General features: G+C 43.4%; 1 protein-coding gene across 1 annotated transcript in view; it reads left to right on the top strand.

Annotated features, from left to right (window-relative positions):
* Window positions 1–18,226, top strand: part of NALCN (sodium leak channel, non-selective) — a 318,102-nt gene extending 299,876 nt beyond the window's left edge. Inside the window, exons 36-45 of the mRNA XM_055335586.1 lie at window positions 2,119–2,187; window positions 3,075–3,223; window positions 4,301–4,394; window positions 6,135–6,267; window positions 6,936–7,051; window positions 8,944–9,101; window positions 12,450–12,600; window positions 14,369–14,518; window positions 15,934–16,051; window positions 16,592–18,226. Of these exons, the coding sequence (XP_055191561.1) occupies window positions 2,119–2,187; window positions 3,075–3,223; window positions 4,301–4,394; window positions 6,135–6,267; window positions 6,936–7,051; window positions 8,944–9,101; window positions 12,450–12,600; window positions 14,369–14,518; window positions 15,934–16,051; window positions 16,592–16,785 (1,332 nt within the window). The 3' untranslated portion in view covers window positions 16,786–18,226. The remainder of the gene's footprint in view (window positions 1–2,118; window positions 2,188–3,074; window positions 3,224–4,300; window positions 4,395–6,134; window positions 6,268–6,935; window positions 7,052–8,943; window positions 9,102–12,449; window positions 12,601–14,368; window positions 14,519–15,933; window positions 16,052–16,591) is intronic.
* The last annotated feature ends 1,196 nt before the right edge of the window (window positions 18,227–19,422 follow it).

Here is a 19,422-nt window from a genome sequence, read left to right as displayed (position 1 = left end):
GGCTGGTGGCTGCCATACTGGACAACACAATTCTAGAGGCCCCTACTCTGGGCTCCACCATTTTCCAGTCTTGAGTTATTTGTCTTTGGTGATCCTTTGTTCCCTGCTCTGAACTAGGGGATATAACTTCATAATCTGTCCATTCCATATGGGCATCATAGAGATCATATGAAGTTCTTCTAACTGTAAAGAGTACACAAACCCATGGTATGTTATTATAAGTACCTTCCCTTTTTTGGTTAATCTTCTTTGATCACAGACAAAAGTAATATTATCAGATCCCCCTGCACTCTTCTATCCATCCTTCGATCCTCTCCAATGTTAGAGTCATGCCGGAAAAGATCCATCACACAGAGAACCCATTTACACATCACAGAGGGCTTCAGTATGAAAATGCCATGCTCAGGCAGGTAGGCGTTGAATGTCCTTCCTAAAATAACTGTCACCTTCAGCATCAGGGGCTGTGCCAAGCCTAGGTGGGCTCTCAGTCACCCTGATCCATTTTCTCCCACAACAAATGGTTTTGAGCACTAAAGATGTGTAAGTCATCATGCTGGGAATTGAGAAGAATACAATGAACCAAACAAAGGCATTCACCACTCTCATGGACATCACAGCCTGGAAAGTTGGTGTTTTGTCTTATTTTAAAGTGTAAGCCAGAATATTTAATCTTGATCCAAGAGGTTGAGGAGAATTTGAGACTGCTGCAGGTAGGCATTCATGGAGTGCTCCCACAACAATGAGAGTTACAGCCAGAATGAGGCAGAGAGACACACATTCCTACAATGACATGAAATAGTGGAAGGTGGCTCATCAGAGAGGTCCTGGAAAGGGTCCCTGTGGAAGTGATGGCTTGGTTTAGTCTGTAGGAGGAGGGGCATGTCGGCAGCTGTCCCTGTGATGGAACGCTGCAGGAAGGAAACAGTTCTGGAGTAGAAGGACAGAGGGGGACATGGAACAAAATCTGGATGGGACCTCTCAGTACCAGGCAAAGGATGGGGATCATCCTCCTAGAAACTACTGGGGGTCGTCATTTCCAGAAGGAAAGTGAGAAGTCATCTATAACAGATTGGAACTAATGCAGAAAGAAACTGCAAGGTCCATGTTTCTTATCTTTCTCTAGACAAATGGAGTCAAAAGCTACTTAGTCCAAGCAGAAGAGTAGAGCAGTCTTCCTAATTCCGGATGTCACAGAGAGGACATTTCACACTGAAAAAAATCAACTTGCCTCTTCTGCCTGACTGCTGATGTTCCCCTCCGAGAACCCCCAGTCCTGGAAGGACGCTCGACCTCCACTCTATTTTGCAGTGGTCTATTGTGAAGGCAGATGCAGTCCTTGCTCCCATCCCAAGTTATTTCTGTGCAGACACATTCATTTCCCTGTACCTCAAGGATATCACCAGACCCCTTCCTGGGGGCCCATATGTGACTATTGTCATTTGGCTAGGCAAGGCTCCTCGTGAAAAATCATGCTTTGGCACGAGTTTAATGCCACAGTTGTTATTGCAGTTCTAGCTGCTAGGATCCCTGTTTCTGAGATGAAGCTTCTTAGTCATAAAACGCACCCAGTCATCTCTTGCTGCTGATCGCACCCTTGAAGAATGAGCTGGATGTGTTTCTGGGTGGGATAGACATTTCTGAAGTCAGCTTACAGGAATGTGGCCAGCTGGTCTCCAGAGTCTCTGCAGTCCTTCTTCAGAGAGGGGGAAGCTGGCCTCCCTCCATCTCTTCCAACACCAGACCTCCTTCTTGGCCAGGATTCCTGCATTTCCGGTCTCACTTGACTTCCTCATGTTGCATTGTTACCCTAAGGTTTTCTTGCTCCTCAAAGGAGCCGGTCACTATTTTTATGTAAAATAAGTTTTAAAGTACAGAATTCAGCTGAGCAAAACAGGGAGTGAAGTTTCATTTAAGATTTGATTTTATAGCTAATATTTATTCATGAGTTTTGGCAGTGACCTTTTCAGCACCTTTGAAAGATAAATTTCTTATAAGAATTTTCACATTTTATTAAACTAATTACTCAGTAGACTTCACAGAAGACTTAAAATGAAAAGTGGAACTGTAACAAGATCTTCTGTGCACATTATGAGCGGCTCTCTTCTGTTTAAATTTCAGAACGCATATACCTACATGATGGGTGCCTGCGTGATCGTCTTCCGGTTTTTCTCTATCTGTGGAAAGCATGTGAGTACGTCGTGAAGGATACTATCAAAGCTTACACCTGTACAGAAGAAAGGAGCGATGCCCAATTGACCAGCTGTCCTTCTGGGTTTTCAGGGTGGAAGTTAACAAATTGCTGGTCATCCCAAGTCCAAATGAGCAAATATTAAATATTAAAAGGAATCTGGTAGCTTAGTTATCTTGTAATATGTTTCCTGACATTTATGTTGTTTTATTTATTCTTCATACTTGTTAACTGAACTCAATCATCAAATAAGATAACATTGGGCATAAAAGCAAAAACAATGGTCTTTCTTAACACTTCTTTATTTTCATTGTTTTTATTTGTAGTAAAGTTCCTTTGCTACAAAGAAAAATAATCTTTAATGAAGCTTCATGATTCTGTGATCCCAGATTTCTTTATATTCTTTTTTTGTTCATGCATACACTCTGCATATTTTTTTCGTTTCTTAAAGTTGCTCCCTTTTTCATGACTGATATTATTTCATATACATTTCATAAATGCGCATATTCAGTACATTCAACGTTTGATACTATTTAGTATTTTGTCATTGTTTAGGCTTGTTTTGGTAAACATCTGTCTGTGGGAGAATCCTGAGTCTACTTGGTGGTACAGGCCAAAAGTGTACAGCTCTCCTTATAGAGACTAAGGCAGCAAGAGAGAAAACAGAATTTTAGGCTTTTATTTTGACTTAAAAGGGCTGAATAGTTTGAAATACAAGTTAAATTTCTCTCTAATGTCTTTTTTGAATAATAGATTTAATCCCCTTTAAAGCAGTTGTCAAATGAGGGTGCAAACTATCTTGTGCCAATCTGCATACTTGTCATTCACTTCCCTGGTTAACAAAACAAATATTTATTTTCTCCTCTCCACTTTCATCTCCATATAGGTAACGCTAAAGATGCTCCTCCTGACAGTGGTTGTCAGCATGTATAAAAGCTTCTTCATCATAGTAGGGATGTTCCTTTTGCTCTTGTGTTATGCTTTTGCTGGAGTTGTTTTATTTGGTACTGTGAAATATGGAGAGAACATTAACAGGTGTGTGTACATTTATCTTTTTATTCATTGTCAAGCAAACTTTTTTAGTCATGAAATCATGATAAAAATCCGAATGGCTTTTGCCTATTAAAGATGGAAAGGGGAAGTGATCAGTTGGAAACTGAAATGAAATAAAATGTCCAAGTTTTAAATGATATTTTTCTAACTAAAAACAGACTACATATTGACTTTAGAAAACTATTTCCATAATATTCCCATAATGAAACATGAATCCATAATTCCAAATCTACCGTCATGCAGGAATAACCACTTCTAAATATCCTGGTGAATTTCTATCCATCTACTGCCAAAAAACAATATATTCTTTATTTAATTACACTTTAAGATGACTTTGGGTTCTCCTTTTTTTTTTTTAATAAAACATGGGAAGTTATAACTCCCAAAATGGTTACTATATATGAAAAACATTTTTCAAAGATTATCTTAAATTTTAAGATAAAATTTGGAAGCAAAAGTCTTTTTTAAAAAAGTAATAACAGGGTCGCCTGCATGGCTCAGTGGTTGAATGCTGGCCTTTGGCCCAGGGAGTAATCCTAGAGTCCCAGGATCAAGTCCCACATCAGGCTCCCTGCATGGAAACTGCTTCTCTCTCTGCTTGTGTCTCTGCCTCTCTCTCTCTCTGTGTCTCTCATGAATAAATAAATAAAATATTTTTAAAAAGATAAAAAATAAAAAAGTAATTACAAAACTTTTTTGAGAAAGTAATTACACAACAAATTAAATACAAATGTGTCTTGTTCCAGAGATGACTTAATTGATTCATGGCAGCTCTATTTTTCATAGCAAACTCCATGTGAAAGAAGGAATCACTCTTACTTGTCAAAGCTAAAACCCTCAGTCATTCAAGATGCATGGCCATAAATTGGTGGCATCATGCTAGGCTTGGGTTATTCAGACAGCTATGCTTGAGGGCAAGTATGAATAACAAATTATAGCCTTTAGACATGGTAACCTAGCAGCCAAATTTTCTCCAAAAGCTACCTGTTTTAGTGGTGACACCTTACTACTTCTTGACAAACCATATTACCCTCATTCTGGTTTTTCTTCCTTAATTAGGCATGCCAACTTTTCTTCAGCTGGCAAAGCCATCACCGTACTGTTCCGAATTGTCACAGGCGAAGACTGGAATAAGATTATGCATGACTGTATGGTAAACTTTTCTTTTCATCACTAACAGTGCCTCAACTTAGAACTGAATGAAGCTCTTTGCAATGCAATATTGGCAGCGTCATCCTTGTTAGCATCAAGACTTTGTGTACAAAACACATATCCTGGCCGTTTAGTTCATCAAACTGCATTCTTTTGCATTACGGAGTATGGCCATATGCAGGAAGAATATCCAGTGAACCCAGCTTGAGCTACTGCAGTTCCATTTGGCGGATACACATTATGTGGGCTTTGGTCTTTCCCTCCCACCTTTAACATTTTGGCAGTCAAGTACAACCAGGTGTCCCCCGCTTCTTTACCTGAACTTATTCAATAGATATTCACTGAGCACCTGGTTTATCCTGGGCCATATGCCAGATGCTAGGTCTCCCATGATTCCAGGGCTTTACCTGAACTTATTCAATAGATATTCACTGAGCACCTGGTTTATCCTGGGCCATATGCCAGATGCTAGGTCTCCCGTGATTCCAGGGCATTCTCAAGGAGGTTAGAGCCAGGCTCTGAGCTACACCCTCCCTTAGGTTCCCCTCGTCTCCTCACTGTGCCCCCACCCCATCTCCCTTACAATATAGGCTCCATCAGGAGTCCCACCTCACACTAAGACTGCAGTGATATGTTCCTACAGCACTCCGTATTTCTCCTTTGTAGTGTATAGCCCAACTGTAGTGAGTTACTGGCTTGACTATTTCATCTCTGTTTCCATTTTCACAACCTCAAGAACAATGCTGTCCAAAAACAATGTCTGCAATGCTGGCAATCTGCTCTGTCCAATTCAATAGCCATATGTGGTTACTGAGCATTTGAAATGTGACTAGTACACTGAGCAACTGAATTCTAAATTTTATCTAACAGTGTTTGGTGTTCATTAAGAGACATTTACATTTTAATAGCCACCTGCAGGCCATGGCTCCTGTAGAGCTCTAGACTGTCAGCAACATGAAGGAGCCACAGAGTATGTCTTACTTAGACTTGTCTGTCTCTAACACTGAGTAGAAATCTAGCACATAGTAGGAGCTAAAGAACCCTATGTGCAAATTTACCAAATCAGATATAATATAAGGCAGAATTAAATAAATTCTAAATAAAGAACAAGCAGAGTGCTATGGGAATGCAGAAGAAAGAGCTAGTCTCTCTGGCTGAAAGAAAACAGGTCTCTGAAAAGTGTTGGCATTTTATTGGGGCCCCTGAAGATGGGGAGGCTTTTGATAACCTGAGCCTTATATGCTCTTCTGTAATGTCCCATAAAGGTGTCCCAGGAAGGGGGATTACTGGTTTCTTCTTACACAATTCGAATGTGACTGTGCTACATATAACAAATCTTCATAAATCTTAACCCATTAGTTAGGTTGGAGAAGATTTGTAAATGCCTTATTGACTTTCTGTAGTTCCCATTAGAGCGACTACTCACCATAGTCTGACTAGTCACTTAAGACTAGGAGAGGTGGCCGAAAGAATGTCTCTTGCAAGAAACCGGTTCATTTTCATTATGCTTCTGAAATGGCAATGAACCTGGGATTCCACAGGGTTGGAAGTATAGAATAAATGAAATATTCTCTTTGATTTTTGCCGAGGATGGTGTCCTCGATGTATGTGGCTTCTGAGAGACTACACTGAAATTAATTCTGTTTTCTATGCAGAGGAATAGTTCATTAACTACAGTGGGCACACAGAAATTTGTATTGTTCACTCTTACCCTTGCTCCCCCTCCCTCATGACCCTGTAGGTCCAGCCTCCCTTTTGCACGCCAGATGAATTCACATACTGGGCAACAGACTGCGGAAATTATGCCGGGGCGCTTATGTATTTCTGTTCATTTTATGTCATCATTGCCTACATCATGCTAAATCTGCTTGTAGGTAAGTGACGTTTGCTAAATATGTTTTAATATCCTTAAGCTCAGGTACTTAGATAATTATGTACAATTTGCAAGTAATTATCCCAGATTGCTTGGGGTGGGTGTTTCACGGCATTAATTATAAATTGTTGCCTCTCAATCCAGAAGCTGAAAAGACCTTTGAAAGGCATGTAAATGACAGTTGATTGCAATTTCAAGAGTTGTCCTATTAATTATGATCATTAATTTCGAAAGAGCTCTTCACACGGATTGAGTTGAACAAATCTCAGGGAGGGCTACCTTTATGGCCTCAAAAGATCACAGTTGTGTTTTTGAAAGATACACAGTGTTCACCCAGGTGTGGGGCCACCCAGAACCCAATCTGACCTTTAAAAACTGCCTTGGAACTGTCAGCTAGGAGTGGAAGCCAGCTGGCATGGATATCTCTACACACAGAATGTCTGTTTATGCCCATGACCCTCATGTTTTGGAAAGGCAGGAGCTGGATAAATAGCTTAGTCCAAATGTAAGATATGCCAACTTGGAAAACACACTAAAAGCACTTTAAAAATTTGGCTTATAATATAGGTGATAAAATCCATTGTTTATAATAGATATTTTATTTTTTCTAAAAAATGACAGATTAGCATAATTATCTAAATTCTCCATTTTTCTTTTTTCTTTTCTTAGCCATCATTGTGGAGAATTTCTCCTTGTTTTATTCCACGGAGGAGGACCAGCTTCTAAGTTACAATGATCTCCGCCACTTTCAAATCATATGGAATATGGTGGATGATAAACGAGAGGTAGGAAAGGGGGCTGCTGCCTCATGCCCACCCTCCCAAAGAGACTCATTGCCCTCCCTCAGATATTTAAGCAGGCTTTTGGTCACCAGTGGACATCTACTGAATTTGGAACAGCCATGGGTGAATTGTAGAAAGCCACCATTGGCCGTTCAGCAGAATATGCTGGGAGGAGAAAGGGACAGAATGGTTGCCCTTGTGTCCTGTCCAACCATGGATGTCCTTTTCTTTGGACATTCTTAAAGTCACCAAGGAGCTCTGAAGAAACCAGCCCTGGGCTGGGGGCAGGAGGAGTGAAATTCAGATCACCAGAGCAATGGTATAACACAAAGCCACAGGCAGCCACCAAAAAGCAAGCCTGATTACAAGTGCAAAGGAGTTATTTAGAGGTTTCTGAAAGTTATGATTTTTCATTATTTTGGACTTATTATTTGAATGCTTTCATCCTACAGCTTACCCAAGATTTCCTAGAATTAGCCAAAGCTCCAGCACCTTCTTCTGCTGCTCCTCTTCTTGATCCTTCTTCATCCTAGCAAACACTCAGGCCCAGTTCTGGGTGCTGGGGATAGAGTGATGAGCACAATGGAAAGGCCCCCATACTCACTGAGCTTCTGTTCTAATAAAAAAAAAATCAAATAATAATTATAATAATGATTACTATCTCAAGACGCTATAAGTACTTTGCAGAAGGCAATATGGTAGAGACTCGTTGGACCTTGGGGGGCAGGCTAGTTTGGTGGGGTGGCCATGATGGTCTGGCTGAGGAGGTACTGATAGACCCCACATCTGAAAAACAAGGCAAGTTCTGCTGTGGAGAAATCTGGGGAGAAGATCCAAAAATAGCTATAGGAAGAGTTCACAGAGGGCATGAAGACCAAGCAGCCTGAACAGGCTGAGGAAAGGGGCATGCCGAGCTAGGCCAGCACAGTAATGCCTGGCTTTCCCCACTCCCTCTGTCCCCCTCTCCCTAACGCACCCCACTCTCCCAGGCACCAGTCCTTGGGGGCTTTCTCTGAGACAGTGACCTACACATGTGGCCTTTGGCCTAGCTCTTCCCATTTCAATCCACCTGCATCTCCAAGACTGCTGCCTGCAGGAAACGGCTTTCCTTGGACGTACACAATACGTACACAATAGTAGACAGCACCACAGCGGTCACATGTTAAGGAGTTAGTAAGTGACAGGAATTCATGGGTTGCTCCTGTGCCTGCCTCTTGCCCAGGGCCTTCATTCAAAGACGCTAGGTGGTGTTGCCCATAAGGGAGCAATGTGTATTTGACTTTCAGAACCTGGGGCTGCTCTGAGCAGATTCTCTTGTGTATAATTGTTCTGATCGTGGAGAAGAGCTGAAACGGGAGTGATCATTCCTTAGAAGAACCACTTATCATGAACATTTAGAAGTTTGTAGCATCCAGGCTAAGTGAAGAGGAGGATCCCGTACATGTGAATGTTCTACTTTTTGTGGTAACACATTACCAGCCCACTCAGCATGTGTTTTAGAGAAATTGATGAGCAGGGGCTGAGTCAGTGAAACAGGCCAGGAGGAGAGTAGCCTGGTAAAGCGAGGGTTGAGGCCAGGGAGGCAGAGGGCCTGCTCTGTACCCTCCTAGGCTCCCAGTACTGCCAGGTTATGAGGTCCCACAGAGCCAGAGAAACACCAGCAGAAAATGCAAGTGTGCTCAGCCTTCCATGTGGTGATGCTCTCAGTGCCCACACCACACCCAGGCTCCAGGGAGGCGAACAACTTCCTTGCTGCCCAGTGCTAATTATGCTACCTTTTGAGAAAAAGATCTGATGTTTCGGGTTTGGGTGGGTTTTTTTTCTGTGAAAACAGAATCCCAAGCCAATCGTATGGCCTCAAGATGATTTACCAGTTACTGTGCTCTGCCTCCCAGGGGGTGATTCCAACATTCCGGGTAAAGTTCCTGCTGAGGCTGCTGCGGGGGAGGCTGGAGGTGGATCTAGACAAAGACAAGCTCCTGTTTAAGCACATGTGCTATGAAATGGAGAGGCTGCATAATGGCGGCGATGTCACTTTCCATGACGTGCTCAGGTATGAGGGGGTTTTCCCAACTGTGTGTCCCAGAGCCCATTGCGTCCAGAGCCTGAGGCTGCAGCCATGTGCAGGGCCTTGCGAAGTAGCACCCGCCAGGAGGTTAGCCAGCCGCCACATCCACTGAGGTTAGATGGTGCGGTCTCACTGCTCGGGCTCCAGTGGCCTTTGTCACTGTCTCGTAAGGATGGTGTCTGAGTGCAGGCCTCACACAGGAGCGGCGGAGAAACAGCGGCCTGACATCCCCAGGAGGAGTCTCCCTTACTGACTGGGGAGCTGCTGACAGGAAGAGGTGGGGGGCAGTTAGGGGGCCCTCAGGGAGCGTGGCCACCCCTTGTTTTGTGAGGAAGGAGCTGGTCCGGCAGAGTCAAGAGACCCACTCAGTGACACAGCCTCAGTGGTCAGGCTGGGGCTAACGTCCAGTCTTCCTACTCATGGGGCCTCTCTCTGTGATGGTTGCCCCTGCTTGGGTGGCAAACCACATTTTCCATTCAGTGGGCACCTAGACAGGACAAAAGCAACAAAATACTATAAACTAAGTGGTTTAAACAAGTTTACTGTCTCATAGTCCTGGAGGCTGGAAGTTTGAATTCAAAGGGTGGGCAGGACTGGTTCTTTCTGAGGCTGGGAGGGGGAATCCATTCCAGCCTCTGGGGTTTTGCTGGTGATCTTTATAGAAACATCCCCCCATCTCTGCCTTCATCTTCACGTGTCAGTCTCCCCGTGTGCCTGCATGTGTGTTTGTGTATGCATGCACGCATGTGTGCGTGTGTGTGTGTGTGTGTGTGTCCAGATCTTCTTTTAGAAGGACACCATTCATATTGGATTAGGGACCCACCCCATTCTGATATGACCTCATCTCAACTAATCACATCTGTAGTGACCTATTTCCGAATAAGAACACATTTTGAGGTATTGGGGGTTATGACCCCAACATCTATTTTTTAGGAGGAAAACAATTCAGTCCATAGCAGCTGTTTAAACAGGAATCCGTGGATCAAATCCAGAAGCCTGTGGACTTGGAAACAGTTACATCTTTATTTTCATGAATCACTCTCTGAAATATTGCATTTTCTACAGTGATGAATGCAAGCAACAAACCACAGTGGTATTAACAATACGTGCATCTTTGTCACCAACAGAAATCACAGATATTTTCAGAGCCCATCACTGATGTGGCTGGTAATTTAAATATCCTCTATACTTACCAGTACTTCTAAGTTATAGTGGTCATTTGAGCTACTAGATGTTATTATTTAATGCAACAATAAAGAAGCATTTATGTTACTATGTCACCATCTTTTTAAATTTTTTCTAAAATTAATTTTCTTTTATTGAAGTAGAGTTGACACACAATATTACATTAGTTTCAGGTGTACAACACAGTGACTCAACAGCTCCCTATATTATGCTATGCTCTCCACAAGAATAGATAACATGAGTTACCAAACAACACTATTACAGCATCATTGGCTATATTTCTTATGTTATACTTTTCATCCCTCTGACTTACTCATTCCAAACCTGGAAGCCTGTACCTCCCCCTCCACTTCACCCATTTTGCCCATCTCCCCACCGTCCTCCCCTCTGATAACCACCAGTTTATTCTCTGTGTCTGTCTCTGCTTTATTTATTTTTTTTAGGTTCTACATATCAGTGAAATCATATGGTATTTGTCTTTCTCTGTCTGGCTTATTTCACCTAGCATAATACCCTCTAGGTTCATCCGTGTTGTCACAAATAGCAAGACCTCATTATTTTTTTATGGCTGAGAACTATTGTGTGTGATATAATATATATATATCACCCTCTTTACCCATTCTATCATCACCTTTATAAAGAAAATAATATGAAAACTGTATACCTCAATACAATTGGTTTTCTTTGTAATAATGCTATTTTATTTTATGCATTTTAAACGTTCTTCTGTGAAAAGTCCCGTGGGCTCTCAGAGAGGTCTGTCCTCAGGAGAAGTCAAGGCCCTTCTCTAGCGGTACCTGTTTCCATCAGGTTGCAGGTACTTGACAGGTTCAGTGTTGGTACAGGGGCACACATTCAGAAGCACTCAAGTATACAGAAACACCCTTGTGACTGAAGTTTGAAAAGCGATCAGAACAGGAAGGACCTGGGAGATGTTCTCTCAAGTTAATTGTTTTCCTTCCCACTATTCACTTCTTCCAGGAGCAGGCTAAAGTGCAGAAAAGGAAGAGGCACAAAATATGTATGATTAGCAAAGGATGCCATCTCTAGCAGAATGTCACCAAGTTGTTCCTCCTGGTGACAAAAAATTGGGGGGCTGAAAGTGAAGCACCTAGACATACCGCCGTCCTTAGCAGTTATCCCTCAGCCTCTCTGGAACCCAGTGAAGCATCTTAATAAAATGGAGCTGGGCTAAAGCCAATGGGGGCACTGGTTGCCCCTCCCTGTCCCTATTGCTCAGTGAATGATAGAAACAGTTCAGCAATAATGAGATTCTGGATGAGGCAGGGACAAGAGGAAGAGCCAACACATTTCCTTCCTCCATAGTGAGAGGAGCCTTGGCAAAGAAGAGAAGGTCAACTACCAGTGCTGCGTGGGGAGCACCCCCCCCAGCACCTCTATGCCGGGATGTAGGCTGTGGAGGTGGTACTGGGCTCACAGACGGGGCAGGCAGGGGCTGAGTGCTAACCTGGGGTCCCATGGGGGCAGCAGGGAGCACAGAGCCACAGAAAGGGCTGCATTCTCCTTTAACTGTGGACCTCTCAGCCCACATACGGAAAGAGTATCTTATTGCCCCAGGGCCCTGAGGAGGCAAACCCATCGGCTGTGTTGGTTTTATTTGCCACTGACTACACCTGCTATGCCAAGGTCAGAATGGGAGCAAATATTGTACCCTGACTTCACATCCACCAGAATTATGAGATCAGTGGAGAGGGAAATGTGGGGAGGGGAAGGAGCAGGAAGCATGACCTTTGGCCAAGCATACTAACCATCCCCAATTAGAACTGAACCTGACAAAAGTATAGAGAGAGCACTCTTCCTTCTATGGGGAAAGTTCCAGAGCCTTAAGCAGCTGAGAATGTAGATCAGGGCCCTGCCTGGATCTTTTGTTTTACAGACACTTACATGGCACTTACTGTTGTAAGCACCTCACAAGTATTAACTCAGTCACTTAGTAAGGTGGGTACCGTTACTATCCACATCTTACAGAGGAGGTGACATAACTAGCTCAGGTCCCTCAACTAGTCCAGTGGCATAGGGACACTACCTTGGTTGGAATGAGTGATGTCCTGTCTAGAGTTTGAGATATCTGCTGCCCAGAACTCCAGCTGAGTCAGACCTGGAATACTTTTCTGTCCCCCCCACCAGCATGCTCTCTTACCGGTCAGTTGACATCCGGAAGAGTTTGCAGTTGGAGGAGCTGCTGGCCAGGGAGCAGCTGGAGTACACCATCGAGGAGGAGGTGGCCAAGCAGACCATTCGCATGTGGCTGAAGAAGTGCTTAAAGCGCATCAGAGCTGTGAGTGAACTGCAGATGTCTGGGGTTTTATTTCCTCCTCTCAAAGGAAAAGAAGGAAGAGGAACAAAAGAGAAGAGCTTCATGGGGGTGCCCAGGTGGCTCAGTCAGTTAAGCGTCAGCCATCACCTCAGGTCATGATCTTTGGGTCCTGGGCTCAACCCTGCATCAGGCTCCCTGCTCAGCAGGGAGTCTGCTTGAGATTCTTTCTCCCTCTCCCTCTGCCCCTCCTGCCCACTCATTTCTGTCTCTCCCCCCCAAAATAAATAAAATCTTAAAAAAAAAAGAAAGAAAGAAAGAAAATAAAGGAAAGAGCATCATGAGCAATGGAATGTGATCCCTCCTGTGATTAAACTTGTGGCCCTTCAACTCCATCAGCTTCATGCCTCATCCCATATGACTGAAACCTTAGCTCCAGCCAGACCCAGATGTGCCCTCTTGAGCAGAGTCCATAGATGTTCCCATTGAATCACATTTTTATAGTAAGCACTTTGTTATAAATATTTAAAATGTTTTAAAAGCACTTTGTCGAGGAGCACCTGGGTGGCTCAGTCAGTTAAGCATCGACTTGATTTCAGCTCAGGTCAGGATTGTGAGATCGAGCCCCATGTTGGTCTCTGCGTTGGGCATGGAGCCTGCTTAAGATGCTCTCTCTTCTGTCTCATGCACTCTCTCTCTCTCTCAAAAAAAAAAAAAAAAAGCAGTCTCTTGATATTAAAATATTTGTGATCTCCATTTATCAAACTCAACTGTTCAAAATGCCCAGAATCTCTACATATTGAGTGGCAACTGAATTTACAGAAGTACTTTTAAACTGTTCATAAAAATTCCACCGTACTGTTGATAATGTTGTTTGGTCTTTAACAAAGGCCACCTCTCCTGGGAGTTTAATGATCTGTCTGCTGCCATTAGAACTATAAGCTTATAAGATTCTCTGACTCATAAATCAATGAACATGTAGTATGTTGGCATAGACTGTGTTTACGATAGGCACTTCTACTAGATAATTCCTTTTATGAATGTTTTTGACTTATGCTTCACACAAGAGGAAAAAAACAAATTAATCACTAAATATTTATATTTAACAGATTTTTAAAATCCTGTTTCTCAGAACATCAGCTACAGAAACATGTCTTTCTATTGGAGGAGAGAAAGTCCCCAGAGAAACAAAACAGCCCAACCTCCTATAGCAAGGCAATAGCCACAGCTGACCCATCATAGCCCTGCTCGCTCTGGGGATCCAGCCTGCCCCGACAGGCCCCAAGAGGCCTCGATTTGCTGGATCAGCACCAGACCGTGCTCCTGAGTATATGCCCTGTCACAAGACAGACTGGCCTGCTCCTATCCAAGAACCAAGGCAAGAGCACGAGTTCTACCACCCAAGGCTCTCTGCCTTCAACAACCCAGAGTAAAATTGAGATCCATATTGGCTTAATGAACACAGAGCAAAATAAGAAGGGGAAAAAATAGAATACCTACATTACCAATTTAAAAATTCTATTTTAAATACAACACAAGCTGTATCAATGGACCTACTTATTCCCTTTGTTAGGCAAATGCTATGGGTTGGGAAGTCTCTAGGCCCTCCTTAGTAGCAGTGTGATACTTACTAGGGAAATTAGTTAAGCATCCTTATTTGGAAGCTCCTAAGAGGTCACCAAGCATACAGGTGCTGTGGAGAGGAGAAAAGAAAATATGATTTGAACGGTGGGGGACAGGGGCACGTTGGGCTTATTTTTCTGTTACCCAGAGAATAATCGTATTTCCATAGAAACAGCAGCAGTCCTGCAGCATCATCCACAGCCTGAGGGAGAGCCAACAGCAGGAGCTGAGCCGCTTCCTGAATCCTCCCAGTATTGAGACCACCCAGCCCAGTGAGGACATGAACGCTAACAATCAGGATAATAATATGCAACCTGAGGTATGGGTATGAGGTGTCCTTCCTCCAAGGACAGTACATGCATTTTTAAAAATAAAAAAGAAATTGGTGCTGTTCACACAGCCATTTCAATCAAGGTGCCAGTATTTCTAATTGGAAGTTTTTAGTTTAAAAAAATTGGAACATGTTGATCCAGACTATGTTCGGATCTTTGCAACTTGGAATCTTTTGGGGTTATTTCAAAAGATTCTGATTCCGAGTTGTATGAATACTAAAAAAAAAGTGAATGCCCTGAACTCACTAGTTCTGTGGGGGTTTGTCTAGAGAGTTAACACTGCATCTCTACGGTTTAATCAGAGTCCAGTACTAATGAAGAACATGGTTTGCTTGAAGCTCTGCCCTAAATGCTTTCTTCTACGAAGTCATAGGAACTTGCTGTAGAAGTGAAAGTGTTTGTAATTGGCCACTAACCTCCTTATAGTCAGACTCATTAAGGATTTGTCCTTCCATAGCTGGGAAGAGCATATGGAATTCAGGAGGATTAGCCTGAGGACCTTCTTTTTACTAGGACTTAGCTTATTTTCATTTCCAGATTGAATGTGCATGTCCATAAAAATGCAGAGAGGCACAGGCATCCCAGAGAGCCTTGTGCTGTGACCAGCAGCTGGCAGGAGGTCCTGCCCTTTATGAGGGTGCAGTGTGGACCAGCTGGAGTTGATCAGCATTCTGACATGAGCCCCCTGGCAGCATCAGCCTTCGTGGTGTGTAGTGACACAGTCAGGGCTCAGTGGTAAATAATGAAGCCTGAGGCTCCACAGCCCAGCGGGATGCTCCAAGGGGACCTCTTGCTCCACAGCCCAGTTAGGGGTGGATTTCATGTTGTTGGCTCCCCAACACATAGGAATCACTTGCCACCGACACAGGAACTTGTGCTGGGACAGTCACCAAAGGGAGGAGGGACATAGAGGCTTCTACGATGGCCATGCCACCTGTCTGCCTGCCGTGAAGATGGGTAGAGCGGGGTAAGACCAGGACAGCCAGCCAGGCAGGGCTGATGAGGTTGGCAAAGCAATGATTGCAGAGCTCTCTGGTTTTAGGTAGATTAAAAAAAGAAAAGAAAGAAAAGAAGAAAGAAAAGAAAGAAAGAAAAGCCCATGAAGGAGAGTGGAGGGGGGAGGAATCCTGGAGGGATGCCAGGAGGAGGTGCTACCTGGAGACCTGGGCCCCCTCTCCTCACCGTGTGCAGTGGTGACTCTTACTTTCCTGGACCCTCTGAACCCATTTCTCTTCTCCCTTCCCCCTTGTGGACTCTGTGGCTCTGGTACTGTTTCTGCCACTTGTTTTCCGATCGCGTTTTCTTGCTTTCTTAAAATAAAAGGAGAGGGCGGACAGGTGCAGAGGGTGGAGGGGCGCCCCGCGGTCAGGAGGAGCCTCACGCTGCCCTGTCGCCCACGCAGACCAGCAGCCAGCAGCAGCTTCTCAGCCCCACGCTGTCGGACAGGGGGGGCAGCCGGCAGGACTCCGCGGACCCCGGGAAGCCCCAGAGGAAGATCGGACAGTGGCGGCTGCCCTCAGGTGTGTGCCTCGAGTCCTTTCTCCATTGAGTCAGGCGTCCTAGGCGCATCTACACTCTGCGGGTTTTGGGTCTCAGATTCCAAATTCAGGTCTGCCTCTAAAGTTAGTTAGACCCCTTCATTATTGCTTACACCATCTGCCCTTTAACTTTGTTGTTTTTTCTTTCTTTGTATATACCCATGTACACCTACTCACCCATATTTCTATGACACTGATATTGACTGGAACATTCAGTGATTTTGTTGTGTTGTTGTTGTTAAGTGTTTGTGATTATCTCAAAGTGTGGCAGCGGGCAAATAGCTTTTTTTCAGATGGTATCCCTAGTTGTCCGTGAACATAATTTTGAAGTCTGTGAATATAAAGTTTGTGAATATAAAGATCCCAGAGCTGGAAAGGTTTCATACCGAACATCTATGGGTAGGACGCATGTAGTAGGACTTGTCTAATTGTTACTGCTGGGAATATCAGAGCTTTTGAGGAATGGCTTGCAAAGGGGTGAACAGCTCCGCAATGCTCATAGGACTCTTGTCAATTCCACAGCACCAAAACCAATAAGCCACTCAGTGTCTTCGGTCAACTTACGATTTGCAGGGCGCACAACAATGAAATCCGTAGTGTGCAAAATGAACCCCATGACCGACACGGCGTCGTGTGGTTCAGAGGTTAAGAAGTGGTGGACGCGGCAGCTGACAGTGGAAAGCGACGAAAGTGGCGATGACCTCCTGGATATTTAGGTGGACTCAGTGCAGAGCGAGGTCTAACGGGGAACGCTGCTTTCCCACATTTTTTCCTATGGTCTCACATCCACTGGTGAGCCGTCCGTACTTGAGACGTCATTTAAGGCCACCTTGTCACAAGATTTTTTTAAGTGGATTTTTGTCCTGCCATAGGAAGGTGTAAAACTTGATCTGTCGCAGTTGTGCACATGAGGGGTTGTTAATCTGTGTTTGAGAAATGTGCATCATGGCAGTATTTGTAATATTACCCGATACCAGATGTAGACCTTTCAGACATTTCATATATCCTGTCTATGGAAACTAAGGTGTGTATTCCTATATGCTCTTCTGCAGTATTACCACCCCCTGAAAGAGTGCTAAGCCTAAAGTGGCTGATATTTATGGTACAGAAGCTATAGCTTTAGTTCATGTTTTTCCCACTTCCACTAGAAATACTTCCCTCGGGAAAATGTATTATTTATGATTGATCTGCAAAGGTCAGCACTGAGCTCATAACTAAAATAATAGTGGTTTTACAAACTACAGATTCCGAATTTTTAAAAGTATATTCTTTTTCTCATGTTATTCTTAAAAATATGCACAAGATATTTAGAAGTCAGAACAAGTCAATGTCTGTCCTCAGTCACTCTAATGAAACCATTGCCTGCTTCCTAGAGAACTCTGTGTGTAGGGACCAGGCAGAGAAATGGGCCCACAGAGCCAACTGGTTTAAAACAAATATGTAAAGTAGATCGCTTGAGGGATGTGGTTACATAGAGATGTTGAGTTTCTTTTATCTTTCAAAGCCTTCTAATAAGTAAGTGTAGCAAAAAGAATAAAACTATATGATTCAGCTTATGAAAGAAATCTTCACGTGTGTGATGGTATCATTGGGTTCATTTCTTACCCAGGGTATGTATGTTCATTTTGCCATAAAGTCGGCAGATATATTATGAGTAGATCCCAACACACCTGTACCCTATTCAATTCAAATTGACTCCCTGCTGCCAGACTCCTGTGGGAATAATGGTAACCCTGTAAAATCCTGCTTGGAACTCACAGTGTAGGGACCCCAGGACTCAGCTATATTTGTTTCACACACCACATGCTCTGGAAAATAAAAATGCAAAGTGATTACAAAGTTCCTCAGCCTCTTAAGCTGGATCAACCAAGGAAAAGTGTGCATCCAGGCCCCTAACTACATATTTTTGATTGGAGATTTGCTCTTTAAATGATTTCTTTTAATGGGGTGATTATCTCTGAGTCCTTTGACACCCCAGGTTACTTTATGATCCTTTTTTTTCTGTATTTAACATTCTTAAAATAGCCGAATCCTTTCTGTATAACAAATGTTAACATTGTGGTGCGATCTATTGTTTATAGGATTAATTGTGAGTCTAGGATAATGGGTAATTGAAGTCAGTGCAGCCAAAAGGATTTTATTTGGTTTTATGTTCCACTGGAGTTTACTTTTTGTACATAAGAAAATAAAATAAATATTGACTTTGTAAAAGAATTAACTCTTGAGTTGATGGTCATTTCTAAACCCTTTCTCATGTGTAGAAGGAAGAAAGGGGGTTTGGGGAGTGGGATCATTAGGTATCAGGCACTTTGCAAACTCTGTATTTGAATATTCTGTCTATAATTAGTTGGCAAAAGCTCTGTCCCTGATACTCATTTCAGTTCAGTTCCTAAACCAGAATGTTCCTTTCACGTGTGTGCCCGTAAGGCTGAGTGAATACCTTCCAAACCCACAATAAAACAGAAAAAGCTCTTACATGGCTGGGGCATGAGCCTGTACTCATGCTGCATGAAAACGAGATTTTATTTTTTTGGCTCATTACACTTGAGTAATACAGCTTCATTCTCACAAAACTGCTGAGCCCTTCCTACAACGTCTGTTAACTGGTGTTCAGCAGAACATCATTGTTGTTCATTCTGCAGTGAAGCAAAGGGCCAAATAGCAATGCATTTAAAGTCATAGCACCCTACATTTTCAATTAAGTGAGACAGCCAAGCAATTCCTGTGGGGACCCATCTCTACTAGTTCCTGAAGCCAGTAGAGAGGACAGCAAGCCGAGAAGTGCTACCCTTCTTAGATTTTTTTCATCAACATATAAACAGTCCGGTTATGCAGATGGGAAAACTTCAGCCACAATGTTCCCTGGTCCTTAGGGAGCCAGACACTGATACTAATCCTGTCATCATGCCACCCACTGCCTTTAATTAAAGGACGCTGTTGGTTCCAAGCTCACCAGAAAGCATAAGGGGCAGAATAGTTGACACAGAGCCCCCAATGGGCATAGACCACACATGCATTGCACATATGGCAATTCAAGGGGACTCAAAGGGAACAGGGATGGAGAGAATGGCCAGACCGATGCCATTCACTCTATTCTCAGTGGTCAATTGAGAGTAGCACCCATCTTCAGTGACTGGCCATTTGTGCCCTGTCCAAGATGAATAAGATAAGGCATGTAAAAGAAAAACCAGTTATAAAGCCCTAAGCAAAATCATTTTAAAAGCCAGTTGATTGATGTGTTTGCCTGCTTCTTTGTAGGAAGTGGCATACTCTAGATAGGTGGCTTTCAATAGATTAGTTGGCAGTGGCACTCGTTCTCAGAGTCCTTCAAAAGTTCCTAAGATATTAACCAG

This window comes from Nyctereutes procyonoides, unplaced genomic scaffold (assembly GCF_905146905.1).
Source record: "Nyctereutes procyonoides isolate TBG_1078 unplaced genomic scaffold, NYPRO_anot_genome, whole genome shotgun sequence".
NCBI classification, from domain to species: Eukaryota; Metazoa; Chordata; class Mammalia; order Carnivora; family Canidae; genus Nyctereutes; species Nyctereutes procyonoides.
This window is presented reverse-complemented; position numbering and strand designations above follow the sequence as displayed.